Below are 25,484 nucleotides of genomic sequence, written 5' to 3'. Positions count from 1 at the left end.
ACCACAAAGGGAGTAAAAATATACTTTCTCAGAATGAGAGGTTGAATATAAATACTTTTGTCTTAGGCAATAAATTTGTGTAAACAGTCACAGTTGGTTGCAATAAACAATCCTATTTCCTAAACATAACAATGCGTTGAGCTCAATGGTAAATTCAGGTTATTTGTAATAAATTACTTTTCAGATTACTTTTGGAATTCCAGGTCTGGCTCCTAGAACCAGCCTGGGGTCAGTATTCAGAATCAAGTGATGAAAGTCGACTTAATAACTGTAATGATTTTTAAATAATATTTGGCTATTTCAAAGGTTAGCACTTAGAAAATATTTCACAGAAAACATTCAATGGATCTCTATGGCAAGAAATTCAAATTGCAGGTAGAGTACTTTATCGTTACTTTAGTAATCCAGGACTGGGTGCCTAGACCCAGGACTGGGGTCCTTATCAAAAGCAGGTAAGTAATTTCGTTTGCAGAAATGGTACGATTTTAAAAGAATATTTCAAATTTGCAAAAGTAGACACTTAGAAGAAATTTCACAGAAAAGCAGACAATGGTTTCCTATGGGAGAAAAATGAGTTAGAGGTAAGTATAGTTGGGAACACTTTTCAGAGTCAGGGCTGGGCACCAAGATCCAGCACTGGGAGCTCACCTAGGAGCAGGTGAGTAAATTCGTTTTTGTCACTTGGCTGATTTTTGGTGAATTTTTGCAGTTTTGAAAAGTTCACACTTAGAAGATTTTTGAAGAAAAAGTCAGTCAATGTTACCCTATGAGGAAAACGAAGTTAGCGGTTTAAGGGTAAGTACTCGACTGGTAGAGTTGAAATTCCGGGCATGGACTCAGGGGTCCCCCAGTGTCAGGTAGGTACAGTTGGTTCACCCTCAGCGGTTTCAGGACGGCCGGGTGCAGAGAGAGTTAGGCCCAATGTTATCCTATGAGGGCTAGGGGGGCCTTGGTTGGTGGCTGCTGTCTGGCAAGCCACGCGGCTGTGGGAGCTGGGCTCCTGGTCACTTACTCAGGGCAAGTGGGGACGTAGGTTAGTGTAGAGAGTGCACTGCCAGGGCCACTCGGGCGGCTGGGTGCAGGGTGCTTTTGAGCCTTCGGGCGCTCAATGGAAGTCAATGGGAATATTCCGGTTTGGAAAAAGGCTGCAAGCTCGGGGACGAGGATGCTTCAGATGCCACCACCACTTCGAGAGGTAAGTTGGGTAGTTGTAGGTTAGGTGGGTACCCCGGGATTGGGCACAGGGGGCCGCAGGGCGCCGGGTGCAGGGGTGCCTTTTGATGTCGGGAATCTTACCCTCTTGTTGATCGCGGTTGGGGTGGCACTCTGTTCTGAGGCTGCAGACTTCTTCCGGAATGTCGAGGGGGGTCCTTTGGGTGCCGGACTCGGGGTCACAGTCGCCGTGGGGTCGTCCTCAGGGTCTTTGTTCACTCCGGCACTGGCCAGGCTTGGCTGGTGCAGAGTGTGCTGGGTTCGCGGTTCCGGGCTGCTGCCAGGGGTTAGAGATAGGTTTCTGAGTAGAGCCTCTACTCATGGGAGTCCCAGGGGCTTTAGAGTTCAAAGGTAGCCAGGTCCTCTGGGGTTTTTGAGGTTGCTGGCCACAAGAGATGCCGCGCTGGAGCAGGAGCAGGTTCGAGGGTCGACAGGCCGGTAGGGCTGGGGCCAAAGCAGTTGGTGTCTTCCTCTTTTTAGCAGCTGCAGGGCAGGTCTTTGTTCTTCTTGCTCTTCTTGTAGTTTCGAATCTGGGATCTGGGGAAGGAAGGTTCAGGGGGCCCCTAAATACTAGATTTAGGGGCGTTACAGGTAGGTGAAGGCCAGGAACCAATGGGTCCTTGTCCTGGGGTGGGTACACCCCCTATCCTGCCTCTCTCCTGTGGGAGGAGGGCAGTAGCCTAATCCTGATAGGGTAGGGCCTCCCATCTTCAAGATGGCGAGAGCCCGGAGATGTGCTTCACCTCGCCTCCCCCACCTGAGGGGTGGGGTGGGCAGGCTGGCACATCCCCTGCCCTTGTATGGGGTTTCCGGCCAAGCTTCCTGCCAGAGTGGGGGGTTGCAGTGGCCTGGGGAAACTCCAACTAGCGGCATGCCTTTGAAGCTTCCCTTTGCTCATCCTGGGGGAGGCGATTTCTCACCTCACCCAGGATGTGCATTGTTGCAGGCCCGGGAGAGCAGGGGCTCTCCCACCCAGGGGTCCAGCAACGTGTCTGCTGTGTGGCAGCCTGGGCAGCCTCAGAGCAGACGTGGATTGTAGGTTAGCTGTAAGGGGGCATCTCTAAGATGCCCTCTGGGGTGCTTAGTACATTAAATCCTACACTGGCATCAGTGTGGGTTCAATGTGCTGAGAAGTTTGATACCAAACTTCCCAGTCTTCAGTGTTGCCATTATGGTGCTGTGGAGTTCGTGTTTGACGAGCTCTCAGCACCATGTACTTGTAAAAGGCAGCACTGTACTTACAGTGCCCAGGAATGGACCTGGGTACTGTAGGGGCACAGGGCTCCTGCTCCTGTGCCCACACCATAGGCATAAGGCACCCAGCCAGAGGGGTGGCTGACATATGCCTTGGCAGTATAGGTAATGGGCATGGCACACAGAGATGTGTGCCATGTCGACTCTTTGTTTTGTCCTGCACCCAGACACTCAGCCTGCAAAGGCAGTGTGTGTGTGTAAGGGTACATGGCCTCTAAGGGTGGCACAATGAGTGCTGCAGCCCTTAGAGGCCTTCCCTGGTCACAAGGCCCTGGGTACCTAGGGTACCATTTACCAGGGGCTGACATGTGGCCAGGGTTTGCCAATTGGGAGTTTGTGTGTTTTAAGGAAGGAACATAGGCCCTGGGCACCTGATTGGCAGGAGCCCAGGGCACAACAAGGAAAAGTGCATCAGCTATTAGGCAGAAAAAAGGGGGGGTTACTGCAACAGAAACCCACTTTCTCACAGGGATAGCTAGGCGGATCTATAAAATGCATATAGATTTGCTACCACAAAGCAAAACGAACGCTATCGGTTCCCACTAAAGCCCACTCTACAAGGAAGATGGGGGCTTCTATGGCTTTCCTAGGGAACATACCACTAGATGACATCTGCAATGCAGCGACATGGTCAACACCGCACACCTTCACAAAACATTACTGTGTAGATGTGCAAACCAAGCAACAAGCTAGTGTGGGCCAAGCTGTACTAAAAATACTGTTTCAAACAACTGGAACGGATGCCGGTGGTCGCCGCTAGGGTGGGGTACTGCTATATAATCTATGCACAGTGTATAATCTGTAGCTCATATGCCTCGAACGGAATATGCTACTTACCAGTATGCATCTGTTCTTGGCATGTAGAGCTGCAGATCTATACACGCCCACCCGCCTCCCTGGCTGCCTGTATCCGTTCGAGTCTTATCTTATTTAGATACAATACACATGGGTTTCTTTACTGTTACTACTACGCTCCATCTTTCCCTGCTGGCGAAAAACAATCTGAGGATGAAGCCGAAGCCCATGCGCAATACTAACCAGAGGAGGAGTCACCGACCTCGTGACTTCCAAAGACTTTCCAAGAGGAAAAACAAACTGTAAACATCCGGGCCCAACACCAGATGGCGATCTATGCACAGTGTATAGATCTGCAGCTCTACATGCCAAGAACAGATGCATACTGGTAAGTAGCATATTCCTTTTCAAATGTAAGACTTGAAATGATATGCCTCATCCTTTCAGATATGGTTAAGAATAAATAATCGGGGTGGGGGGATGAGGTGGAGGATAACCATTGAATAAAGAGTGGCGAGCAAACATATGAGTGTACTGTAGACAGTAGGTCTTTGACCACAGGCAGCTGAATATATCTTTAGGTGAGACTTTATTCCAAAGTGAAGCCAAATGTCGAATATGTGCTGCAGTTACTTTAACAACTTGATTCTCATGTAGTTTTGCTAAGTTTCTTCTTTTTCCATTCGTTAGAAGGCTCCACCTGGAAGCTTTTTACGCCAGCAGTCTGCTGAGGAGAAGGATGAAAAGCTTCCAGTGAGGCAGAAATTCGCCCCCTCTGAGATTTCTGAGGCAGTGGAGAGAGCCCGTAGGAGGCGTGAAGAGGAGGAACGCAGAGCCAGGGAGGAGCGACTTGCTGCCTGTGCTGCCAAACTGAAGCAACTAGATCAGAAGAGCAAACTCGCCCAGAAGTCTGATGCCCCAAAGCAGGCTGACAAAGAAAACGAGGACCCCAGATCTCCTGTGTTTGAGAAGAGTAGCCCTCCCAGCAGTGACCATTCCCATGTTAAAGGTAAGGGAAGTGTGAGGTCATCCATGCTCTAGTATTTCTCTTGATGTGTGGGGAAGTTGGTGTCCGTAGCGAGCAGTGCCAAGCCTTTCTTCCTTTACACTTCACCCTCCTCTCTTCCCGTCCCACTCCCTCTACTTTTCTTTGTGTAAGAGCTGAGATTGGGAAACTTTGATCCTCACAACAGGTCCTGTTTTTTCCCCTCTAATTTTTCAGGTGAGGTTGTAGTGCCCCAAGGTGGCAGAGAGGACGTGAGAAGAACTGTTGGTAAGTGTGGTTTCAGCTGGGATTCACCAATTTGACATTTGTGGATTATATTGAGCATATTTTTTTTCTTCAAGTGGGCTACAAGACTTTTTGCTACTTGTGCTACAATATGGTGTGCAATTCCCAGGGGCCCCAAAAGCTGGGCAAGTTGTAAGTGGAGTAAATATTTCAACCAAGGTTTGCCTTCTGACGAGAACTGTAGTAGTACTGGTTTATCACATCAATAAAAAAGACCAATTACTGTGTAGCAGGGGAGATCCTTCCTTGCCAACATTTTTTTTTTTTATTGACTAGAAAGTCAGTTTAATGTTACCGCCTCAGTTACCCAGAGGTATCGTTACAATAGCAACTGCAGCCACTTGGTTTTTGTTTTTCCTGGCCAGTCCATCTAGTACAACTACTGGAATGTTTTGTTTACATTGTAATACATTATTCAGATTTTAACTATGCAGCTTCGACTTTAATCGCCTGTTGTGTAGCTAGTTATGATGAGTATGTAGTATATATCTGTAGTGAGATCTTGACAAATGCCTGTGCTTGCCTTAAAATCCCTGGTAGTGTCAAGTTAGTCACTTTGGAGGAAGCCAAAATTTCAACACTGCTTTTTCATTACAAATACAGGAGCCCAGATCTCAGACCTATTTATGTTTAAAGCACCTTAATCGCTAATATAGACTCACTTTAATATCTGGTACTGTGTGAGATTCATGACCCCCAGAATGACCTGCTAGGCAAGTCTGATTGTGTTTTAAGTTCAGAGTTTCATGCATATTAATAATTTGCCATTTTAGTAATGTTGACTCTTAAATAGCTTGTCCGCACATGGCTGGATACTGTTACCTTTGACATTGCATAACCTAGGATCTTCGAATTCCCTCTGGGAATTTTCCAAGATTGAGCCTGTAAGAAAATGCCTCTTTGCATTGTGACCCCCCCAAGTTTTTTGACTGCTGCTGCTTTTTTGACTTGGCTGTACCCAATTGAAAATGGCTAATTTGCTTCTACGTCCCTAGTATTTGGTACCCAGGGCATGTAAATGAGATGGCTACACCAGTGCTTGCAGCCCTAGTTGTTCCACTGTAGTAACCTGGCCCTTGATATGATAAATCAAAATGAGATATATTGTGTAGAGTCTAGGGGTTCCCGTATGAGTGGATAGGGAGCTAGCTATGGCAATCCCAAGGTGCTTGTCCAAGGGATAGTGTTAGAGCACCCTTCGGCTTATCATAGAGAAATGCAAGACATCTGAAAATACACACACTGGCCATTAAAGGAGACACGATTCAAGGAGTTCCACACCAATTTATAAAAATAAGTATGTTCGAGGCATATGAGCTGCAGTTTACACACTGTGCATAGATCGCCATCTGGTGTTGGGCCCGGATGTTTGCAGTTGTTTTTCTTCTTGGAAAGTCTTTGGACGTCACGAGTGTGAGAAAGTGGCTCTGTATATACTGTTCCCCAACAGGTACAGGGTGTACAGAGTCCACAGTCCCCCAGAGGCTGATAGAGGTCAAAGTTAGGTATGACCTTACTCTCAAAAGTGGTAGCTTGGTCGAGCAGTAAGGCAGTACCAGAGGACAGTGTAAAGCATTTATTGTACACACTCAGTCAGCAAATGGTTTCACACACTCAATAACTGAACTCTAGGCCAATGATTTGTATATATAAAATATATGCTTGTTTTATTTTTAGAACCACAAAGGGGGTAAAAATATACTTTCTCAGAATGAGAGGTTGAATATAAATACTCTTGTTTTAAGCAATAAATTTGTGTAAACAGTCACAGTTGGTTGCAATAAACAATCCTATTTCCTAAACATAACAATGCATTGAGCTCAATGGTAAATTCAGGTTATTTGTAATAAATTACTTTTCAGATTACTTTTGGAATTCCAGGTCTGGCTCCTAGAACCAGCCTGGGGTCAGTATTCAGAATCAAGTGATGAAAGTCGACTTAATAACTGTAATGATTTTTAAATAATATTTAGCTATTTCAAAAGTTAGCACTTAGAAAATATTTCACAGAAAACATTCAATGGATCTCTATGGCAAGAAATTCAAATTGCAGGTAGAGTACTTTATCGTTACTTTAGTAATCCAGGACTAGGTGCCTAGACCCAGGACTGGGGTCCTTATCAAAAGCAGGTAAGTAATTTCGTTTGCAGAAATGGTACGATTTTAAAAGAATATTTCAAATTTGCAAAAGTAGACACTTAGAAGAAATTTCACAGAAAAGCAGACAATGGTTTCATATGGGAGAAAAATGAGTTAGAGGTAAGTATAGTTGTGAACACTTTTCAGAGTCAGGGCTGGGCACCAAGATCCAGCACTGGGAGCTCACCTAGGAGCAGGTGAGTAAATTCGTTTTTGTCACTTGGCTGATTTTTGGTGAATTTTTGCAGTTTTGAAAAGTTCACACTTAGAAGATTTTTGAAGAAAAAGCCAGTCAATGTTACCCTATGAGGAAAATGAAGTTAGCGGTTTAAGGGTAAGTACTCGACTGGTAGTGTTGAAATTCCGGGCATGGACTCAGGGGTCTCCCAGTGTCAGGTAGGTACAGTTGGTTCACCCTCAGCGGTTTCAGGACGGCCGGGTGCAGAGAGAGTTGGGCCCAATGTTATCCTATGAGGGATAGGGGGGCCTTGGTTGGTGGCTGCTGTCTGGCAAGCCACGCGGTTGTGGGAGCTGGGCTCCTGGTCACATACTCAGGGCAAGTGGGGAAGTAGGTTAGTGTAGAGCGGGCACTGCCAGGGCCACACGGACGGCTGGGTGCAGGGTGCTTTTGAGCCTTGGGGCGCTCAATGGAAATCAATGGGAATGTTCCGGTTTGGAAAGAGGCTGCAGGCTCGGGGACGAGGATGTTTCAGGTGCCACCACCACTTCGAGAGGTAAGTTGGGTAGTTGTAGGTTAGGTGGGTACCCCGGGATTGGGCACAGGGGGTCGCAGGGCGCCGGGTGCAGGGGTGCCTTTTGACGTCGGGAATCTTACCCTCTGGTTGATCGCGGCTGGGGTGGCACTTGGTTCTGAGGCTGCAGGCTTCTTCCGGGATGTCGAGGGGGGTCCTTGGGTGCCGGACTCTGGGTCACAGTCGCCGTGGGGTCGTCCTCTGGGTCTTTGTCCACTCCGGCACTGGCCAGGCTTGGCTGGTGCAGAGTGTGTTGGGTCCGCAGTCCCGAGCTGGTGCCAGGGATAGCAAATAGGTTTCTTGAGTAGAGCCTCTACTCGTGGGAGTCCCAGGGGCTTTAGAGCTAAAAGGTAGCCAGGTCCTCCGGGGTTGGTGAGGTTGCTGGCCACGAGGGATGCCGCGCTGGTGCAGGTTCGAGAGTCGACAGGCCGGTAGGGCTGGGGCCAAAGCAGTTGGTGTCTTCTTCTCTTTTTAGCAGCTGCAGGGCAGGTCTTTGTTCTTCTTGCTCTTCTTGACGTTTTCTATCTGGAATCTAGGGAAGGAAGGTTCAGGGGCCCCTAAATACTAGATTTAGGGGCGTTACAGGTAGGTGAAGGCCAGGGACCAATGGGTCCTTGTCCTGGGGTGGGTACACCCCCTATCCTGCCTCTCTCCTGTGGGAGGGGGGCAGTAGCCTAATCCTTATAGGGTAGGGCCTCCCATCTTCAAGATGGCGAGAGCCCGGAGATGTGCTTCACCTCGCCTCCCCCACCTGAGGGGTGGGGTGGGCAGGCTGGCACATCCCCTGTCCTTGTATGGGGTTTCCGGCCAAGCTTCCCGCCAGAGTGGGGGGTTGCAGTGGCCTGGGGAAACTCCAAATGGCGGCATGCCTTTGAAGCTTCCCTTTGCTCATCCTGGGGGAGGAGATTTCTCACCTCACCCAGGATGTGCATTGTTGCAGGCCCGGGAGAGCAGGGGCTCTCCCACCCAGGGGTCCAGCAACGTGTCTGCTGTGTGGCAGCCTGGGCAGCCTCAGAGCAGACGTGGATTGTAAGTTAGCTGTAAGGGGGCATCTTCTAAGATGCCCTCTGGGGTGCTTAGTACATTAAATCCTGCACTGGCATCAGTGTGGGTTCAATGTGCTGAGAAGTTTGATACCAAACTTCCCAGGCTTCAGTGTTGCCAATATGGTGCTGTGGAGCTCGTGTTTGACAAGCTCTCAGCACCATGTATTCTTAAATGACAGCACTGCACTTACAGTGCCCAGGAATGGACCCGGGTACTGTAGGGGCACAGGGCTCCTGCTCCTGTGCCCACACCATAGGCGTAATGCACCCAGCTAGAGGGGTGGCTGACATATGCCTTGGCAGTGTAGGTGATGGGCATGGCACACAGTGATGTGTGCCATGTCGACTCTTTGTTTTGTCCTGCACCCAGACACTCAGCCTGCAAGGGCAGTGTGTGTGTGTGTAAGGGTACAGGGCCTCTGAGGGTGGCACAATGAGTGCTGCAGCCCTTAGAGGCCTTCCCTGGTCACAAGGCCCTTGGTACCTAGGGTACCATTTACTAGGGGCTGACATGTGGCTAGGGTTTGCCAATTTGGAGTTTGTGTGGTTTAAGGAAGGAACATAGGCCCTGGGCACCTGATTGGCAGGAACCCAGGGTACACTCAATTGAAGTACATTCAGCAATTTAGCAAACCGTGGGGGCATACCATGCAAGAAAGATGGCACTTTCTCACAACGAGGTATGTGACTCCTCCTTTGGATCATACGGCGCATGGGCTTCGGCTCCATCCTCAGATTGTTTTTTTCCGCTATCGGGCTCGGATGTGTTCTTCGCGCTCCGGTTCCGAACCGTTCACAGTTACAGTTCTTCTAATCGGCGCGCAATCCTTCCCTTCCGCGGTATTGTTCGCGATCTCCCCACTCGACACGACTCATCGATGGACTTCGATTCCAGGCGTCGACGCAGGCCTTCGGGGCTACCTCAGCGCCGGTCCTCGCTCATAGAATGGTCTCCATTTAAGAAGGGTCCAAATTTCCCCACACCGATCTCCATGAGGTGTGCAACCTCTGCCTCTCCCCAGAACACGAGGCTCGAGACTGTCCGGCGTGCAAATCCTTCCGGTCCAAGAAGACTATTTGTGAGAAAGTGGGTCTGTATATACTGTTCCCAAATAGGTACAGGGTGTACAGAGTCTACAGTCCCCAGAGATTTGGCAGAGGCTAAAGTTAGATATAACCTTACACTCTAAAGTAGTAGCTTGGTCGAGCAGTAAGGCAGTATCAGAGGACAGTGTAAGGCATTTGTTGCACACACTCAGTCAGCAAATGGTCTCACACACTCATTAACTGAACTCTAGGCCAATAGTTTATATATAAAAAATATATGCTTGTTTTATTTTAGAACCAACATTTGGAATTAAAATATACTTTCTCAGAATGAGATGCTTTATATAAATACTTTTGCAATATGCAATTGACTTTCGTAACCAGTTACAAGTGGTTGCAATAGGCAACACTATTTTAAACACAATAATGCATTGAGTTCAATGGAAGTTTCAAGTTATTTGCAACAGATTACTTTTAGGATTACTTTTGGAATTCCAGGACTGGATCCTAGATTCAGTCCTGGGTCAGTACTTGGAATCAAGTGATAAAAGTCGACTTAGTTACTGTGGTGATTTTTAAACAATATTTTGCTATTTTAAAAGTTGACACTTCGGAAATATTTCATAGAAAACAGTCAATGATTCCCTATGGCAGAAAATTCAAGTTGGTGGTATAGTATATTCTCGTTACTTTTGTAATCCAGTACTGTGTGCCTAGACTCAGTACTGGGACCTTTATCCAAAACAGGTAAGTAATTACGTTTTCAGATATTGTATGATTTTTAAAGAATATTTAGAGATTGCAGAAATTGACACTTAGAAGACATTTCACTGAAAAACAGTCAATGATTTCCTATGGAAGAAAATTGGGTTACTGGTAAGTACAGTTGTAAGTAGTTTTCAGAGTCAGTGCTGGACACCAATATCCAGCACTGGGAGCTCACCTAAGAGCAGGTGAGTATTTTCGTTTTCGTTACTCGGCTGATTTTTGGTGAATATTTTAAGTTTTTAAAAGTCCACACTTAGAAGCCAGTCAATGTTACCCTATGGAGAAAATTGAGTTATCGGTTTAAAGGTAAGTACTCGACTGGCAGAGTTAAGGTTCTGGGCATAGACTCAGGGGTCTCCCAGGGTCAGGTAGGTACAGTTTGTTCACCCCCAGCAGCACAAGGGCGACCGGGTGCCGAGAGAGTTAGGCCCAATGTTATCCTATGAGAGGTAGGGGGGCCGTGGTTGGTGGCTGCTGACTAGCAGGCCACGCGGCTGTGGGAGCTGGGCTCCTATTCACTTACTCAGGGCAAGTGGGGAAGTAGATGGGTGTAGAGGTTGCACTGCCAGGGCCACTCGGGCGGCTGGGTGCAGGGTGCTTTTTAGCCTTCGGGTGCTTAATTGATTTCAACGGGAAATCTCCGGTTTAGAAAAAGACTGCAAGCTCGGGTATGAGGATTCTTCAGGTGCCACCACCACTTCGAGAGGTAAGTTGGGTAGTTGGAGGATAGGTAGGTTCTCCAGTATTTGGGGTGTCTTTCATAGATTCACATGCCTGAATCATTCCCCGTCGTCGGAGTGGGAGTCCCACGGTACATAAAGCAATAATTATGCATATACCAAACAAAAAACCCTGGTAACCTGAACCAGGAAGTAAAGTAGCCTAAGCTACAAGGGGAAAAAACTTCCACAGCTATGACTATCACTGTCATTATATACAGTCCAAACTGCAGCCAATCAGGCGACAGCACCCACCAGAATGTTCTCCTCAGAGGCTCAGGCTGTCAGATTTTCTACCGCACGTCGTGTGAAGGGAGTCTCCCTGAGCTCTGCTCAGTTCAAGTTTCTGCTGGTTCGAGGCATGTGGGCTGCTGAATTCATATCTGTGCATAGATCGCCGCCTAGTGTTGGGTCCGGATGTTTGCACGTTGTTGTCCTGGAAGAGTCTTCGAAGTATCCTTGGATAGGTGACTCCTCCCCTGGACTACAGTGCGCATGGGCATCCTCTCCATCCTCAGATTGTTTTTTTCCGCCATTGGGTTCGGATGTGCTATCTTAGCTCAAGTTAGGAAAATATTTTTTCGAGGCCAAAAGGCCTTTAGTTTGCGTCGGTACTGTTTATCGATCGGGTTTCGATCCAATCCTGTTAGTTTACTAACTTTCAGCACCGACTTTTTTCGCATTTACCTGTCCATCGACTACTTCGACGATGGAATCGAGGACGCCATTCAAAAGGTGTCCGGTATGCAATGCGAAGTACCCACACATCGACGTCCACCCGGTGTGCAACAAATGCCTTTCGCCGGACCACGACGAATCGACTTGCATGGCCTGTGCCCGGTTCCGTTCCAAGAAGACTTTGCGGAATCGACGAGTGGCGAGACTCGAGGCGCAGCACGCGGCACCGGCCCCAACAGACATCTTCGACGAGGCCGAAGACGTCGAGGAATTAGAAGTCTTGCCCTCCAGTCCCGTTTCCGAACACGAACCCGGATCGGACGAGGTAGACGAGTCACTCTTCCACAGAGGTGAAGACGACACCGAGGTAGGAGACGACGAGGAGGCCTTAGGGGCCGAAGAGAGTAGCTCCAATGATGAACAAGGCCTACCTGTTCAAACCGTTGAAACACCAGTGCCACTGCCTATGGCTCCGGTCGAGGGATCGCCTTCGGGCCTTACCCGAGACCCATCCCGCAGTTCTTCGGCTCCGCCCTCGGGCCCGGCCTCGGACGTTCAGCGGCAGCCATTACTACATAAACAGGCTGGTTTCCCTACCACAAAACCGAAACCGAAAGCTACTCCGGTTCCACCGAAACTGAAAGTGGCGCTGGTCGGATCGAGGCCTTCGACGCCAGCGCACCGCGTCGGCACCAGCCGCACCAAGAGGGACTTCGGTGCCGAACTTGAAGCGGGCGACGTTGGAGTCGACAAACGGAAAAAAGCCATCGGCACCGACAAACCTGCTCGGCCACCGGCACCGACGACACCAAGGGCCGTACCGCCTGCTGTGTCTCGCATCACTCCCTCGATGACACCTAAGCCTCAGGTATCGAAGACTTCGACGGTGACCTCTGCACCTCGACTCGATGAACCGCCGGCGCCGAAAAAAGCCACGGCCGCCTCTACAAGCCTAGCCGGTGCCAAAGCCTCGAAGGCGCCCCAAGTAGGACCTGGTGCGACGCAAGGCAGCAAAACCACAGCTGTCCTCCAGGACACGTCGGGTTCCGGTTCGATCGGAGCTCCAGCAGCCTCTTCGGTGCCGGCCAATATTACCTTCGGCTTGCCTCCGTCGACAATCCCAAAAATGTTCCAACTCAGGACACAGGTCACCCAACCTACGGTCACACCTGCTGAGACGTCTCCGGCACGTATCATCGACGCCGACACTGGCAGGATGATTCTCCACGACCGAAGGATAACTTCGGAGCCGCCATTGGACCCTTTCAGGATCCCACTAAAAAGGAAGTTGCCTGCAGAATCGGAACCACTCCTTTATGAACCCTTCCATTCATCCTACCAGGATCTACACCGGTTCTCCCCCACACGCTCCGATACGGATGCATTAGAGGACTACATGGGTGACCAAGTCCCCTACCATGTAGACACGGACCCTGATGACCAGCAGGACCCTGATCAAACTTGGGGTGACCCTGCAGACCCCAATGCACCTCTCGATGCACAGGACCAACAACTCTATGGGGCGAAAACATCTCCTACGGAGGACACTGCGGCGTTCAACGCTCTTATCGAACGTGCTGCAAATAACCATGGGGTACAGCTTCACTCGGATACCATCGAAGATGACTTTCTAATGGACACCTTTGCATCCTCAGAAAGACATGTAAAGACTCTGCCAATGTTGAAGGGGGTCCTCAAACCAGCCAAGGACATTTTCAAAAACCCACCAGGGCACGAGTGATAAACCCCAGGATTGATAAAAAATACAGATCAGCACCTGGGGATCCTACTTACATCAGAGGACAATTACCACTCTACTCCATCGTCGTAGCGAATGCACGCAAGAGGGCACACTCGCAAACGACAGGTGACGCTCCTCCCCCGGACAAAGAGTCCAAGGTGTTAGAAACCTCTGGCAAGCGAGTAGCCGCCCAAGCTGCCAACATATGGCGCATAGCCAACACTCAAGCGCTCCTTGCTCGCTATGATAGAGCGCACTACGATACACTGGAGCAAATATTCCAACATCTCCCTGACCAGTTCAAGGAAGGCGCAGAAATGCTCATCAGGGAAGGACAGCTACTAACGAACGCTTCCATCAAATGCGCACTAGATGCTGCAGACACGGCTGCCAGAGCCATAAACACAAGCGTCATGCTGCGACGACATGCCTGGCTACGGATCTCAGGATTCAAGCCTGAGGTACAAAACAATATACTGAACCAGCCCGTCAACCCCGACTACTTATTCGGGCCAGAGGTTGACACCACCCTCAAAGATAAAAAAGGACACGGACACTGCAAAGTCCATGGGCGCCCTACAAACTCAGTCCTTTCGGAGCGGCTCCTTTCGTCGCCCCGGAAACAAGGGAGCAGGTAGAGGACAGGGGTCACAACAAACATATAACAAAGGCAATACACAGACCACCTATGATAAAAACACCCGAGGTGGATATCGTGGCTCCAGCACAAAGGGCAGAGGACGCGGCTACGGCAACACCAGGTCCTCCCCCAAGAACAAGCAGTGACGCCCTCTCCCTTCCTCCCGACCACATAACACCTGTCGGGGGAAGGCTACAAAGGTTCCTGTCCACGTGGAATTCCATCACCACGGACAGGTGGGTCAAAGATATTATAAAATACGGTTACTGTCTGGAGTTAACCTCCACTCCACCCACAATACCACCAAGAAGCCGTCCTATGTCCTCAGAGCACTTAACGCTCTTACAGCAAGAAGTGCAAAGTATGCTTCTAAAAGGCGCTATAGAGGTCGTACCCATCCACGAGCAGGGTGCGGGAGTGTACTCCCTCTACTTCTTAATTCCAAAACAGGACGGGTCGCTCAGACCTATATTAGACCTGAGACCCCTAAACCAGTACATTCTTTCAGAGCACTTTCACATGCTCACTCTACAGCAAGTCCTTCCGCTTCTCAAGCAGGGAGACTTCCTAGCCACACTGGACCTCAAAGATGCGTACTTTCACATACCCATCCACCCCTCACACAAAAAATACCTCAGGTTCACTGTTCAGGGGCAGCACTATCAGTTCAAACTCCTTCCCTTCGGCGTGACAACAGCGCCCAGGGTTTTCACGAAGTGCCTAGCTACGGTGGCAGCACATCTACGGAGGCAGCATATACACGTCTACCCCTACCTAGACGACTGGCTCGTTCAAGCGAAGTCAGCCCAGCAATGTGCAAGCCACATGTCCCGCACCATTCACCTTCTTCACAGTCTGGGATTCTCACTAAATTATCCAAAGTCCCATCTCCAGCCCGCACACGTACAACAGTACCTAGGTGCGACTATAGACACTCTGGCGGCCACAGCTCAGCCAAACTTAGTGAGGATCAACAGCATACAACTGCTGATCTCCAAGTTCAAACCCAATCACTCACTTCCAGCGCGAGTGTTTATGCAGTTGATAGGCATGATGGCCTCCTGCATCTTCATAGTCCCGCACGCGAGATTACATATGCGCCCACTTCAGGAGTGCCTAGCACGTCAGTGGAATCAGGCTCAAGGACAGTTAAAGGACCTAGTGTTGGTGAGCGGTCGGGCATACAACTCTCTGCATTGGTGGAATCCACAAAACCTTTGCAAGGGCCGACCATTCCAAGAGCCTGTCCCACAGATAGTACTGACAGCGGACGCGTCTCTCCAGGGATGGGGAGCTCATGTACTCCACTACACAGTGCAGGGACTATGGACAACACAACAAAAGAAGTTGCACATCAACCTTCTGGAACTGATGGCAATCTTCCTAGCCATGAAGGCATTCAAAGTACATCTATGCAACAAGGTCGTGTTGATCCGGACGGACAACATGACCGCAATGTACTACATACAGAAACAGGGAGGCACACACTCTCCACAGTTGTCTCATCTGGCTCAGAGCATGTGGAAGTGGGCCATTCAAAGGAACATGTTCCTCATGGCGGAACACCTCCCTGGCAAGGACAACCAGATGGCGGATCTGCTCAGCAGACACAGCCACCAGATGCACGAGTGGGAGTTACACCCATCAGTACTCCAACCATACTTCCAGCAGTGGGGTCATCCGGAGATAGACCTATTCGCGACAAGCGAAAACGCAAAATGCCAAAGCTTCGCCGCCAGATTCCCACATCCGCAGTCGCAGGGCAATGCGATATGGATGAACTGGTCCGGCAGATTTGCGTACGCTTTTCCCCCAGCGCCATTAATACCGCTAGTGGCCCGCAAACTCCGACAACACTCCCTGACACTCGTCCTAGTTGCTCCCACGTGGGCACGCCAGCCGTGGTACACCACCTTCCTCGAACTTTCCGTGGTGCCGCGTCAAAGGCTGCGGATCAAACCCGCGCATTTGACGCAGAACCGTGGAGAGGTTCAGCACCCAGATCCGCAACAGCTGAATCTGGCGATCTGGCTCCTGAAGTCCTAGAGTTTGGCTATCTCAACCTGCCACCTGACTGTATGGACATCATCAAGGAGGCCAGGAGACCCACTACCAGAGCTTGCTATGCAGCCAAATGGAAAAGGTTCGTCATTTATTGCGGTAATAATGACATCAACCCGCTGGACGCATCCATCCAAAACATCATCTGTTACCTCTTACACCTATATCGATGCAATCTGGCGTACACCTCTATACGTGTCCATTTGACCGCAATCTCGGCCTATCTGCAAACCAGGCAGCACTTCTCTCTATTCAGAGTGCCTGCCATCAAAGCATTCTTGGAAGGACTCAAACGAGTCATTCCACCAAGCCACCCACCGGCTCCAATGTGGAACCTCAACTTGGTCCTCACACGCCTGATGGGTCCACCCTTTGAACCTCTACACTCATGCGAGATTCAATTCCTTACCTGGAAAGTGGCCTTCCTTGTAGCGATCACTTCCCTGAGAAGAGTTAGTGAACTCCAGGCACTAACCGTTCAAGAGCCATTTATACAGGTTCACACCAACAGGGTCGTACTACGTACCAACCCCAAATTCATGCCCAAAGTAATATCGCAGTTCCACATGAATCAGACTATTGAACTGCCAGTTTTCTTCCAAAACCCACAAACTGTTGCAGAAAGGGCACTACATACACTAGATGTACGGAGGGCCCTCATGTACTACATCGATAGGACTAAACCCTTCAGGAAGACAAAACAACTGTTCGTTGCCTTTGCCCCACACCACAAAGGTAACGCCATCTCCAAAGCAGGGATAGCCAGATGGATAGTTAAGTGTATTCAAATCTGTTATCAAAAGGCAAAACGCACATTAACTATTCCACCACGAGCCCACTCAACACGTAAGTTGGGGGCTTCCATGGCCTTCCTAGGAAATATTCCCCTGCATGATATATGCAGAGCAGCCACATGGTCCACTACACACACATTTACAAAACACTATTGCGTAGATGTGCAGTCAAAACAGCAGGCAGCTGTAGGACAGGCTGTTCTCAAAACACTTTTTCAGACCGCTGCAGCTGGCACGGGTAGCCGCTGCCAATAGAGGGCACTGCTATGTATTCTATGCACAGATATGAATTCAGCAGCCCACATGCCTCGAACTGAATATGCTACTTACCAGTATGCATCTGTTCTTGGCATGTAGGGCTGCTGACATTCATATCACCCTCCCTCCTCCCCGGCGCCTGTCGCAGCTGCAGCTCTCAGAATTACTGCAAGCATGGTCATCACTTTCTGTATCTACTCCATCACTGCCACAATGGCGAAAAACAATCTGAGGATGGAGAGGATGCCCATGCGCACTGTAGTCCAGGGGAGGAGTCACCTATCCAAGGATACTTCGAAGACTCTTCCAGGACAACAACGTGCAAACATCCGGACCCAACACTAGGCGGCGATCTATGCACAGATATGAATGTCAGCAGCCCTACATGCCAAGAACAGATGCATACTGGTAAGTAGCATATTCATTTCTACAACTTCTAGGATGTCAACTACAAAGAAATCACTTCAGATCTTGTGAGTCCTGCGGAAAGCTTAGGCTTTTTTCTGAAGACCCTCACAAAAAATGCATCTATTGCCTCTATCCTGATCATGAGGTGAAGGAGTGCAAGATTTGCCGCACCTTCTCTCAGAAGACCTTAAGGGATAGGGAAGGACGCCTTCTTCTGTGGCTACAGAAGCTTAAGGATAAAGATGCTCCTTTATCAGAGATAGAAACTGCCTCTGGATCCTCTATCTCGTCCAGAAAAAGGGTGGCTGAGGAAGAATCTTCTTCTACTGGGGCAAAGGTGTTGAGGAGAGCCCAGTCTGTTAAGGGCTTGGGGCAGTCTTCGTCTTCATCTAAGAAGACATCTCCACCTTCAGGATCCAAGCCCTCTACGCCCCCTAGGAAAGCAGGAAAAACCCAGCCAGCTAAGAGTTTTCCTGACAAGAAATCACCTCAGGTGAGATTGCCGTCGTCGACGGCGCCGTCGACGGCAGTGGCGTCGACAGTTATTATTGTCGACGCGATTTCAACGTCGACTATTACATTCTCGTCGCCGAGACCTACAATGATAATGTCATCAGCCTCATCGCCGTTGGTTTCGGTGAGTGTAAAACCCATCTCGTCGACGAGGGAAGTGTCATCTCTCGTCTCTGTTCCGTCGACGGTAAGAATCAAGAAGCTGGCTCCGCCGACTACTTCGTCGACGTCTACTCCGTCGACGAAGATTGTGGCACCGTCGACAGTTGCTTCGCCGACGAAGAATACCTCGTCGACGAAGAAAACCCCGTCGACGAAGATGGACGCGTCGACGCCCTCGTCGACTAAGACGACCTCGTCGACTAAGCTTGCCCCGTCGACGGCACCCTCGTCCACGAAGATTGCCTCGTTGTCGGCATCGTCGTCGGCGAAGATTGTCCCATCGTCGACGGATGCCATCTCATCGACAAACAGCCTCGTCATCGAAAATGGCTTTAACGTCAGGATTGGTTCTGTCGACACGAGTGTTACCACCTTCTCTATCTACCTGCATGGATATGCAGGTATGGACTGCGACTCCGTCGTCTGTCGTGTCTGATCAAAAGTCACCAGCATCTACGCTTCTTCAGCGTAGAGGATCGTCTTTAGAGGCTATATCGCCTCTAAAATTACCGGCGCAACTTTTACAATCTGAGGATAACTACTCCGAAGAAGATGACAGATTTCGGACTGCAAGGAGTCCATCGGAGCTTCTCATCAAATATCAAGATGAGGATGATGATGAACAGTACGAACATCCTAATATGGAACCACAGCCAACACCACCTGCACCAGTGCCGTCTGGTCAAATGCCATTGGAACTACTTGATAATCTGCAGTATATGTTGCAAGATTACTATAGACGTTTTCCTCCTTCGGAAACGGCGGAATCTCTTCCGGCAACACCCAGACCACGAGTACAGTTGTCGTCGCTCCAGTCACCAAGACCACCTTCTCCGTTGCCATCTCGGCAATTGCAGATTTCAGACGATGAAAGGGAGGAAGGAGAGGTAGATGATCAATCTATCATGTCGGAGTGGGATAATTACCAAGTACAAACTCCTTCTCCAAGTGCTCCAGCTCCGGTGGACTCTCCCCCGGTGGACATTGGGAATTTCCATTCACTTATGGAAAGAGCGACCAAGAGATTCCTGATTCCCATGGAAACAAAGGAAGAGGACTGCTTCCTGTATGACTTCAAGGACCAACCAAGGAAGCAGGTTCGGGCAATCCCAATCATTGACTTTATTTGGAAGGAGGGATTGAGACTGATGGCTACCCCTAATTCTCTTCCAGCAGTGTTACCAAGGCTGGACAAGAAATATAGAGCCCCAAGTAATTCACCAGCATGCCTGATTGGTCAACCTAAGGCAGACTCGGTTATAGCACAAGCGGCTCAGAGACGGGCTAGAAATCCTTCAACGCCCATATCCGCTCCACCTGATAGAGATGGTAGAAGGTTGGACGCAATAGGAAAGAAAGTGTCTACGATGGCAGCCACCACAGTTCGGGCTGCGAACTCCCTGGCGATTTTAGGGCTATACGACCGCCAGATGTGGTCCGACATCTCTCCTTTCCTCGACATGTTACCGGAGCCTTCAAAATCCAAGGCTATAAAGATCCGGCAGGAAGGAGAGTATGCGTCTGCGGAAATCATCGACGCAGCAGTGGATGTGGCATCAACTGGTTTCAGGCAGCTGGCAGGAGCCGCAGTGCTGAGAAGGCAGGGCTGGCTGAAATCAACATCGTTTCGCCAGGAGGTGCAGTCTAAAATTATAGACATGCCATTTGATGGTGAATCCTTGTTCGGTGCAGATGTAGATGAAGCGCTACAGGCAATAAAGAAGGATACGGAGACGGCAAGGTTCCTGGGTAGTTTGCAATTCCGAAAATCTGCCTTCCGGGGAGCCAGAGGACGTGGATCCTTCTCTAGCAGGGGAGGTAATAACCAACAGCGTTCCTTTCAAACCTCTCAGTGTAACCAAAGATCTCAGAATTATCGCCAGCAGTATTACGGACAGCGAAATCAACAATATTCGCAGTCGCGTAAGAAGCAGTCCTTTCGCGGACGAGAGTCCGGTAAGAAGCAATGAGTTCAGCCACCTGCCACCATCTCTACCGTTCCCACGTACAAGAATTGCAGGTCAAATATCCCACTTTTATTCAAATTGGTCCAAGATTACCTCAGACAAGTGGGTATTAGATATAATATCCAGAGGCCATGCTCTGGAATTCACAAAAATTCCGCCAAATTCTCCTCCCAAAGGTCCACCCCCTGCTCATCTCAAGGAGCTTTTTTCCCAAATAAATTTGATGATTCAAAAAGGAGCAATCGAAAAAGTCCCTCTCTTACAAAAGGGAACGGGCTTTTACTCAAGATTTTTCCTCATCCGGAAAAAATCAGGAGAGTGGCGTCCAATTCTCGACCTTCGCGCCCTCAACCAATTTCTAAAGAAAATGTCTTTCCGGATGTTGACGCTCCAAGAAATTCTGCAGTTGCTTTCGATGGGAGATTACATGGCCACCCTCGACCTGCAGGACGCCTATTTTCATGTACCAATCCTACCAAGGAACAGAAAATATCTACGGTTCAGAGTGGCTGGCAGGGATTTCCAATTCAAAGTCCTCCCATTTGGACTCCGTTCTGCACCCAGAGTCTTCACAAAGGTCATAGCGCCAGTGACTGCGCATCTCCGTCTGCAGGGAGTTCAGATATTCCCGTACCTGGACGAATGCCTTATCAAGGCGAGTTCCGCCAAGGTAGCATCCGAGCATGTTCAGAAATGCCTCTTACTCTTCCAATCCCTGGGCCTATCAACAAATCTGGAGAAATCACATCTAATTCCTTCGCAAAGAAGAACGTTTCTAGGAGCGACGTTGAACACGGATCTGGCCAAAGCCTTCGTATCAAAAGAAAGGCAAACCAAGATATGCAATCTTGCGCGCTCTCGAAGTTCAAAAGAGTGCGTTTCAGTCCGTGTATACAAATCCTTCCTAGGGATGATTTCGTCTTGCATTCATCTCATTCCCAACTGTCGGTACAGAATGAGACCGTTGCAGGAGGAACTCAATCTGCAATGGCTTCAGATCACAGGGTCATTCGAGGATCTCATTCACATCACCCCACGAATGCGAGAGGCCTTTCAATGGTGGAGTCAGATGGACCACTTGAAAGAGGGTTACCCATTTATGGTCGAAATGCCGGATTTCACAGTCACCACAGACGCATCCCTCGAGGGTTGGGGGGCGCACCTTCAAGGAATGACTGTCAACGGCAGGTGGACTCTAGAACAAAGAATTGGCATATCAACCTGCTAGAACTGCGAGCCATATTCCTGGCTCTAAAATCCTTCTAGGAGCATGCATACTTGTAAGAACAGACAACACAACAAGTATGCATTACTTGAACAAACAAGGCGGGACGAGGTCAGCCCTCCTATCCCAGCAAGCACAAGAGATTTGGGATTGGGCGATCTGCCACAAGATCAACCTCAAAGCCATTCACGTCCCGGGAATCACGAATGTTCTGGCGGATTCCCTCAGCAGGACCACAACGTCGAATCACGAATGGGAGTTACACCAACCATTCCTAGACTAAGTGTTTCACGAATGGGGGCATCCCGATATAGACCTCTTTGCGACCAGCCAGAACCGCAAATGCCCATTCTTTGCAAGTTGGGCTCCCCACAAGGACTCGCTGGGGAATGCCTTTTCGATGAATTGGTCGCAAATCTATGCTTACGCCTTTCCACCGATCCCGTTGGTTCCACGAGTTCTGCGCAAGATCAAACAGCCTTGCCGCATGATCTTAATTGCTCCCAGGTGGCCCCGCCAGTACTGGTTTACAGAGCTTCTCCTCCTCTCAGAGGCCGAGCCCATACAATTTCGACCAACTCCACATCTTCTGACCCTTCAGAACGGTCAAATTTGTCATCCGGACCCAGCATCGCTGAGATTAGCGGCATGGCTCCTCAACAGCTTGAATTTGCACACCTAGATATCCCTCCAGACTGCCAAGAGGTTTTGGCCAATGCTCGAGCACCAGCAACTGTTAAGACCTACAAACTAAAGTGGAAGAGGTTTTGCATGTGGTGTCAATCCGTGAATCTCCATCCGATCCACGCAAAGCCGGAACAACTTCTGCCTTTCTTTCTACAATTGGCGAGGTCTGGTCTTTCCCACTCTACTTTGAAGGTGTTCTTGGCTGCAATTTCAAGATTCCGACAGGATGGTACTAACTCTCTCTATTCCAACAGAGTCATCCAACAATTTTTTAAGGGGCTATTTAGGATGTTTCCGCCTATTCGGCATCCGCCTCCTTGTTGGCACCTTAATATAGTGCTTTCACAACTAATGAGGCATCCTTTCGAACCCATTGTGAGAAAGTGGCTCTGTATATACTGTTCCCTAATAGGTACAGGGTGTACAGAGTCCACAGTCCCCCAGAGGCTGATAGAGGTCAAAGTTAGGTATGACCTTACTCTCAAAAGTGGTAGCTTGGTCGAGCAGTAAGGCAGTACCAGAGGACAGTGTAAAGCATTTATTGTACACACTCAGTCAGCAAATGGTTTCACACACTCAATAACTGAACTCTAGGCCAATGATTTGTATATATAAAATATATGCTTGTTTTATTTTTAGAACCACAAAGGGGGTAAAAATATACTTTCTCAGAATGAGAGGTTGAATATAAATCCTTTTGTTTTAAGCAATACATTTGTGTAAACAGTCACAGTTGGTTGCAATAAACAATCCTATTTCCTAAACATAACAATGCATTGAGCTCAATGGTAAATTCAGGTTATTTGTAATAAATTACTTTTCAGATTACTTTTGGAATTCCAGGTCTGGCTCCTAGAACCAGCCTGGGGTCAGTATTCAGAATCAAGTGATGAAAGTCGACTTAATAACTGTAATGATTTTTAAATAATATTTAGCTATTTCAAAAGTTAGCACTTAGAAAATATTTCACAGAAAACATTCAATGGATCTCTATGGCAAGAAATTCAAATTGCAGGTAGAGTACTTTATCGTTACTTTAGTAATCCAGGACTGGGTGCCTAGACCCAGGACTGGGGTCCTTATCAAAAGCAGGTAAGTAATTTCGTTTGCAGAAATGGTACGATTTTAAAAGAATATTTCAAATTTGCAAAAGTAGACACTTAGAAGAAATTTCACAGAAAAGCAGACAATGGTTTCCTATGGGAGAAAAATGAGTTAGAAGTAAGTATAGTTGTGAACACTTTTCAGAGTCAGGGCTGGGCACCAAGATCCAGCACTGGGAGCTCACCTAGGAGCAGGTGAGTAAATTCGTTTTTGTCACTTGGCTGATTTTTGGTGAATTTTTGCAGTTTTGAAAAGTTCACACTTAGAAGATTTTTGAAGAAAAAGCCAGTCAATGTTACCCTATGAGGAAAATGAAGTTAGCGGTTTAAGGGTAAGTACTCGACTGGTAGTGTTGAAATTCCGGGCATGGACTCAGGGGTCCCCCAGTGTCAGGTAGGTACAGTTGGTTCACCCTCAGCGGTTTCAGGACGGCCGGGTGCAGAGAGAGTTGGGCCCAATGTTATCCTATGAGGGATAGGGGGGCCTTGGTTGGTGGCTGCTGTCTGGCAAGCCACGCGGCTGTGGGAGCTGGGCTCCTGGTCACTTACTCAGGGCAAGTGGGGAAGTAGGTTAGTGTAGAGAGGGCACTGCCAGGGCCACTCGGGCGGCTGGTTGCAGGGTGCTTTTTGAGCCTTAGGGCGCTCAATGGAACTCAATGGGAATGTTCCGGTTTAGAAAGAGGCTGCAGGCTCGGGGACGAGGATGTTTCAGGTGCCACCACCACTTCGAGAGGTAAGTTGGGTAGTTGTAGGTTAGGTGGGTACCCCGGGATTGGGCACAGGGGGTCGCAGGGCGCCGGGTGCAGGGGTGCCTTTTGACGTCGGGAATCTTACCCTCTGGTTGATCGCGGCTGGGGTGGCACTTGGTTCTGAGGCTGCAGGCTTCTTCCGGGATGTCGAGGGGGGTCCTTGGGTGCCGGACTCTGGGTCACAGTCGCCGTGGGGTCGTCCTCTGGGTCTTTGTCCACTCCGGCACTGGCCAGGCTTGGCTGGTGCAGAGTGTGTTGGGTCCGCGGTCCCGGGCTGGTGCCAGGGATAGCAAATAGGTTTCTTGAGTAGAGCCTCTACTCGTGGGAGTCCCAGGGGCTTAGAGCTAAAAGGTAGCCAGGTCCTCCGGGGTTGGTGAGGTTGCTGGCCACGTGGGATGCCGCGCTGGTGCAGGTTCGAGAGTCGACAGGCCGGTAGGGCTGGGGCCAAAGCAGTTGGTGTCTTCCTCTTTTTAGCAGCTGCAGGGCAGGTCTTTGTTCTTCTTGCTCTTCTTGTCGTTTTCTATCTGGAATCTAAGGAAGGAAGGTTCAGGGGGCCCCTAAATACTAGATTTAGGGGCGTTACAGGTAGGTGAAGGCCAGGGACCAATGGGTCCTTGTCCTGGGGTGGGTACACCCCCTATCCTGCCTCTCTCCTGTGGGAGGGGGGCAGTAGCCTAATCCTGATAGGGTAGGGCCTCCCATCTTCAAGATGGCGAGAGCCCGGAGATGTGCTTCACCTCGCCTCCCCCACCTGAGGGGTGGGGTGGGCAGGCTGGCACATCCCCTGTCCTTGTATGGGGTTTCCGGCCAAGCTTCCTGCCAGAGTGGGGGGTTGCAGTGGCCTGGGGAAACTCCAACTGGCGGCATGCCTTTGAAGCTTCCCTTTGCTCATCCTGGGGGAGGAGATTTCTCACCTCACCCAGGATGTGCATTGTTGCAGGCCCGGGAGAGCAGGGGCTCTCCCACCCAGGGGTCCAGCAACATGTCTGCTGTGTGGCAGCCTAGGCAGCCTCAGAACAGACGTGGATTGTAGGTTTAGGTTTCAGGGGGCCTCTCTAAGATGCCCTCTGGGGTGCTTTGTACATTAAATCACACACTGGCATCAGTGTGGATTTAATGTGCTGAGCAGTTTGATACCAAACTTCTCAGTCTTCAGTGCTGCCATTATGGTGCTGTGGAGTTCATGTTTGACAAACTCCCAGCACCATATACTCTTAGCTGGCAGCACTGCACTTACAGGGCCCAGGAATGGACCTGGGTACTGTAGGGGCACAGGGCGCCTGCCTCTGTGTCCACACCACTGGCATAGGGCACCCAGCTAGAGGGGTGGCTGATGTATGCCAGGGCAGTGTAGGTTGTGGGCATGGCACACAGGGATGTGTGCCATGTCGACTCTCTGTTTTGTCTTGTATCCAGACACTCAGCCTGCAAGAGCAGTGTGTGTGTGTTAGGGTACAGGGCCTCTAAGGGTGGAG

General features: G+C 49.5%; 1 protein-coding gene across 6 annotated transcripts in view; it reads left to right on the top strand.

Moving 5' to 3' along the window:
* The window catches only part of PRRC2B (proline rich coiled-coil 2B), a 714,633-nt gene that overhangs the window by 329,630 nt on the left and 359,519 nt on the right, over positions 1–25,484 (top strand). For all 6 annotated transcript variants that reach the window (XM_085613949.1, XM_085613945.1, XM_085613947.1 and 3 more), the window contains exons 12-13: positions 3,952–4,270; positions 4,484–4,534. In XM_085613949.1, coding sequence (XP_085470075.1) covers positions 3,952–4,270; positions 4,484–4,534 — 370 coding nt within the window. The remainder of the gene's footprint in view (positions 1–3,951; positions 4,271–4,483; positions 4,535–25,484) is intronic.

This window comes from Triturus cristatus, chromosome 1_2 (genome assembly GCF_964204655.1).
Source record: "Triturus cristatus chromosome 1_2, aTriCri1.1, whole genome shotgun sequence".
NCBI classification, from domain to species: Eukaryota; Metazoa; Chordata; class Amphibia; order Caudata; family Salamandridae; genus Triturus; species Triturus cristatus.
This window is presented reverse-complemented; position numbering and strand designations above follow the sequence as displayed.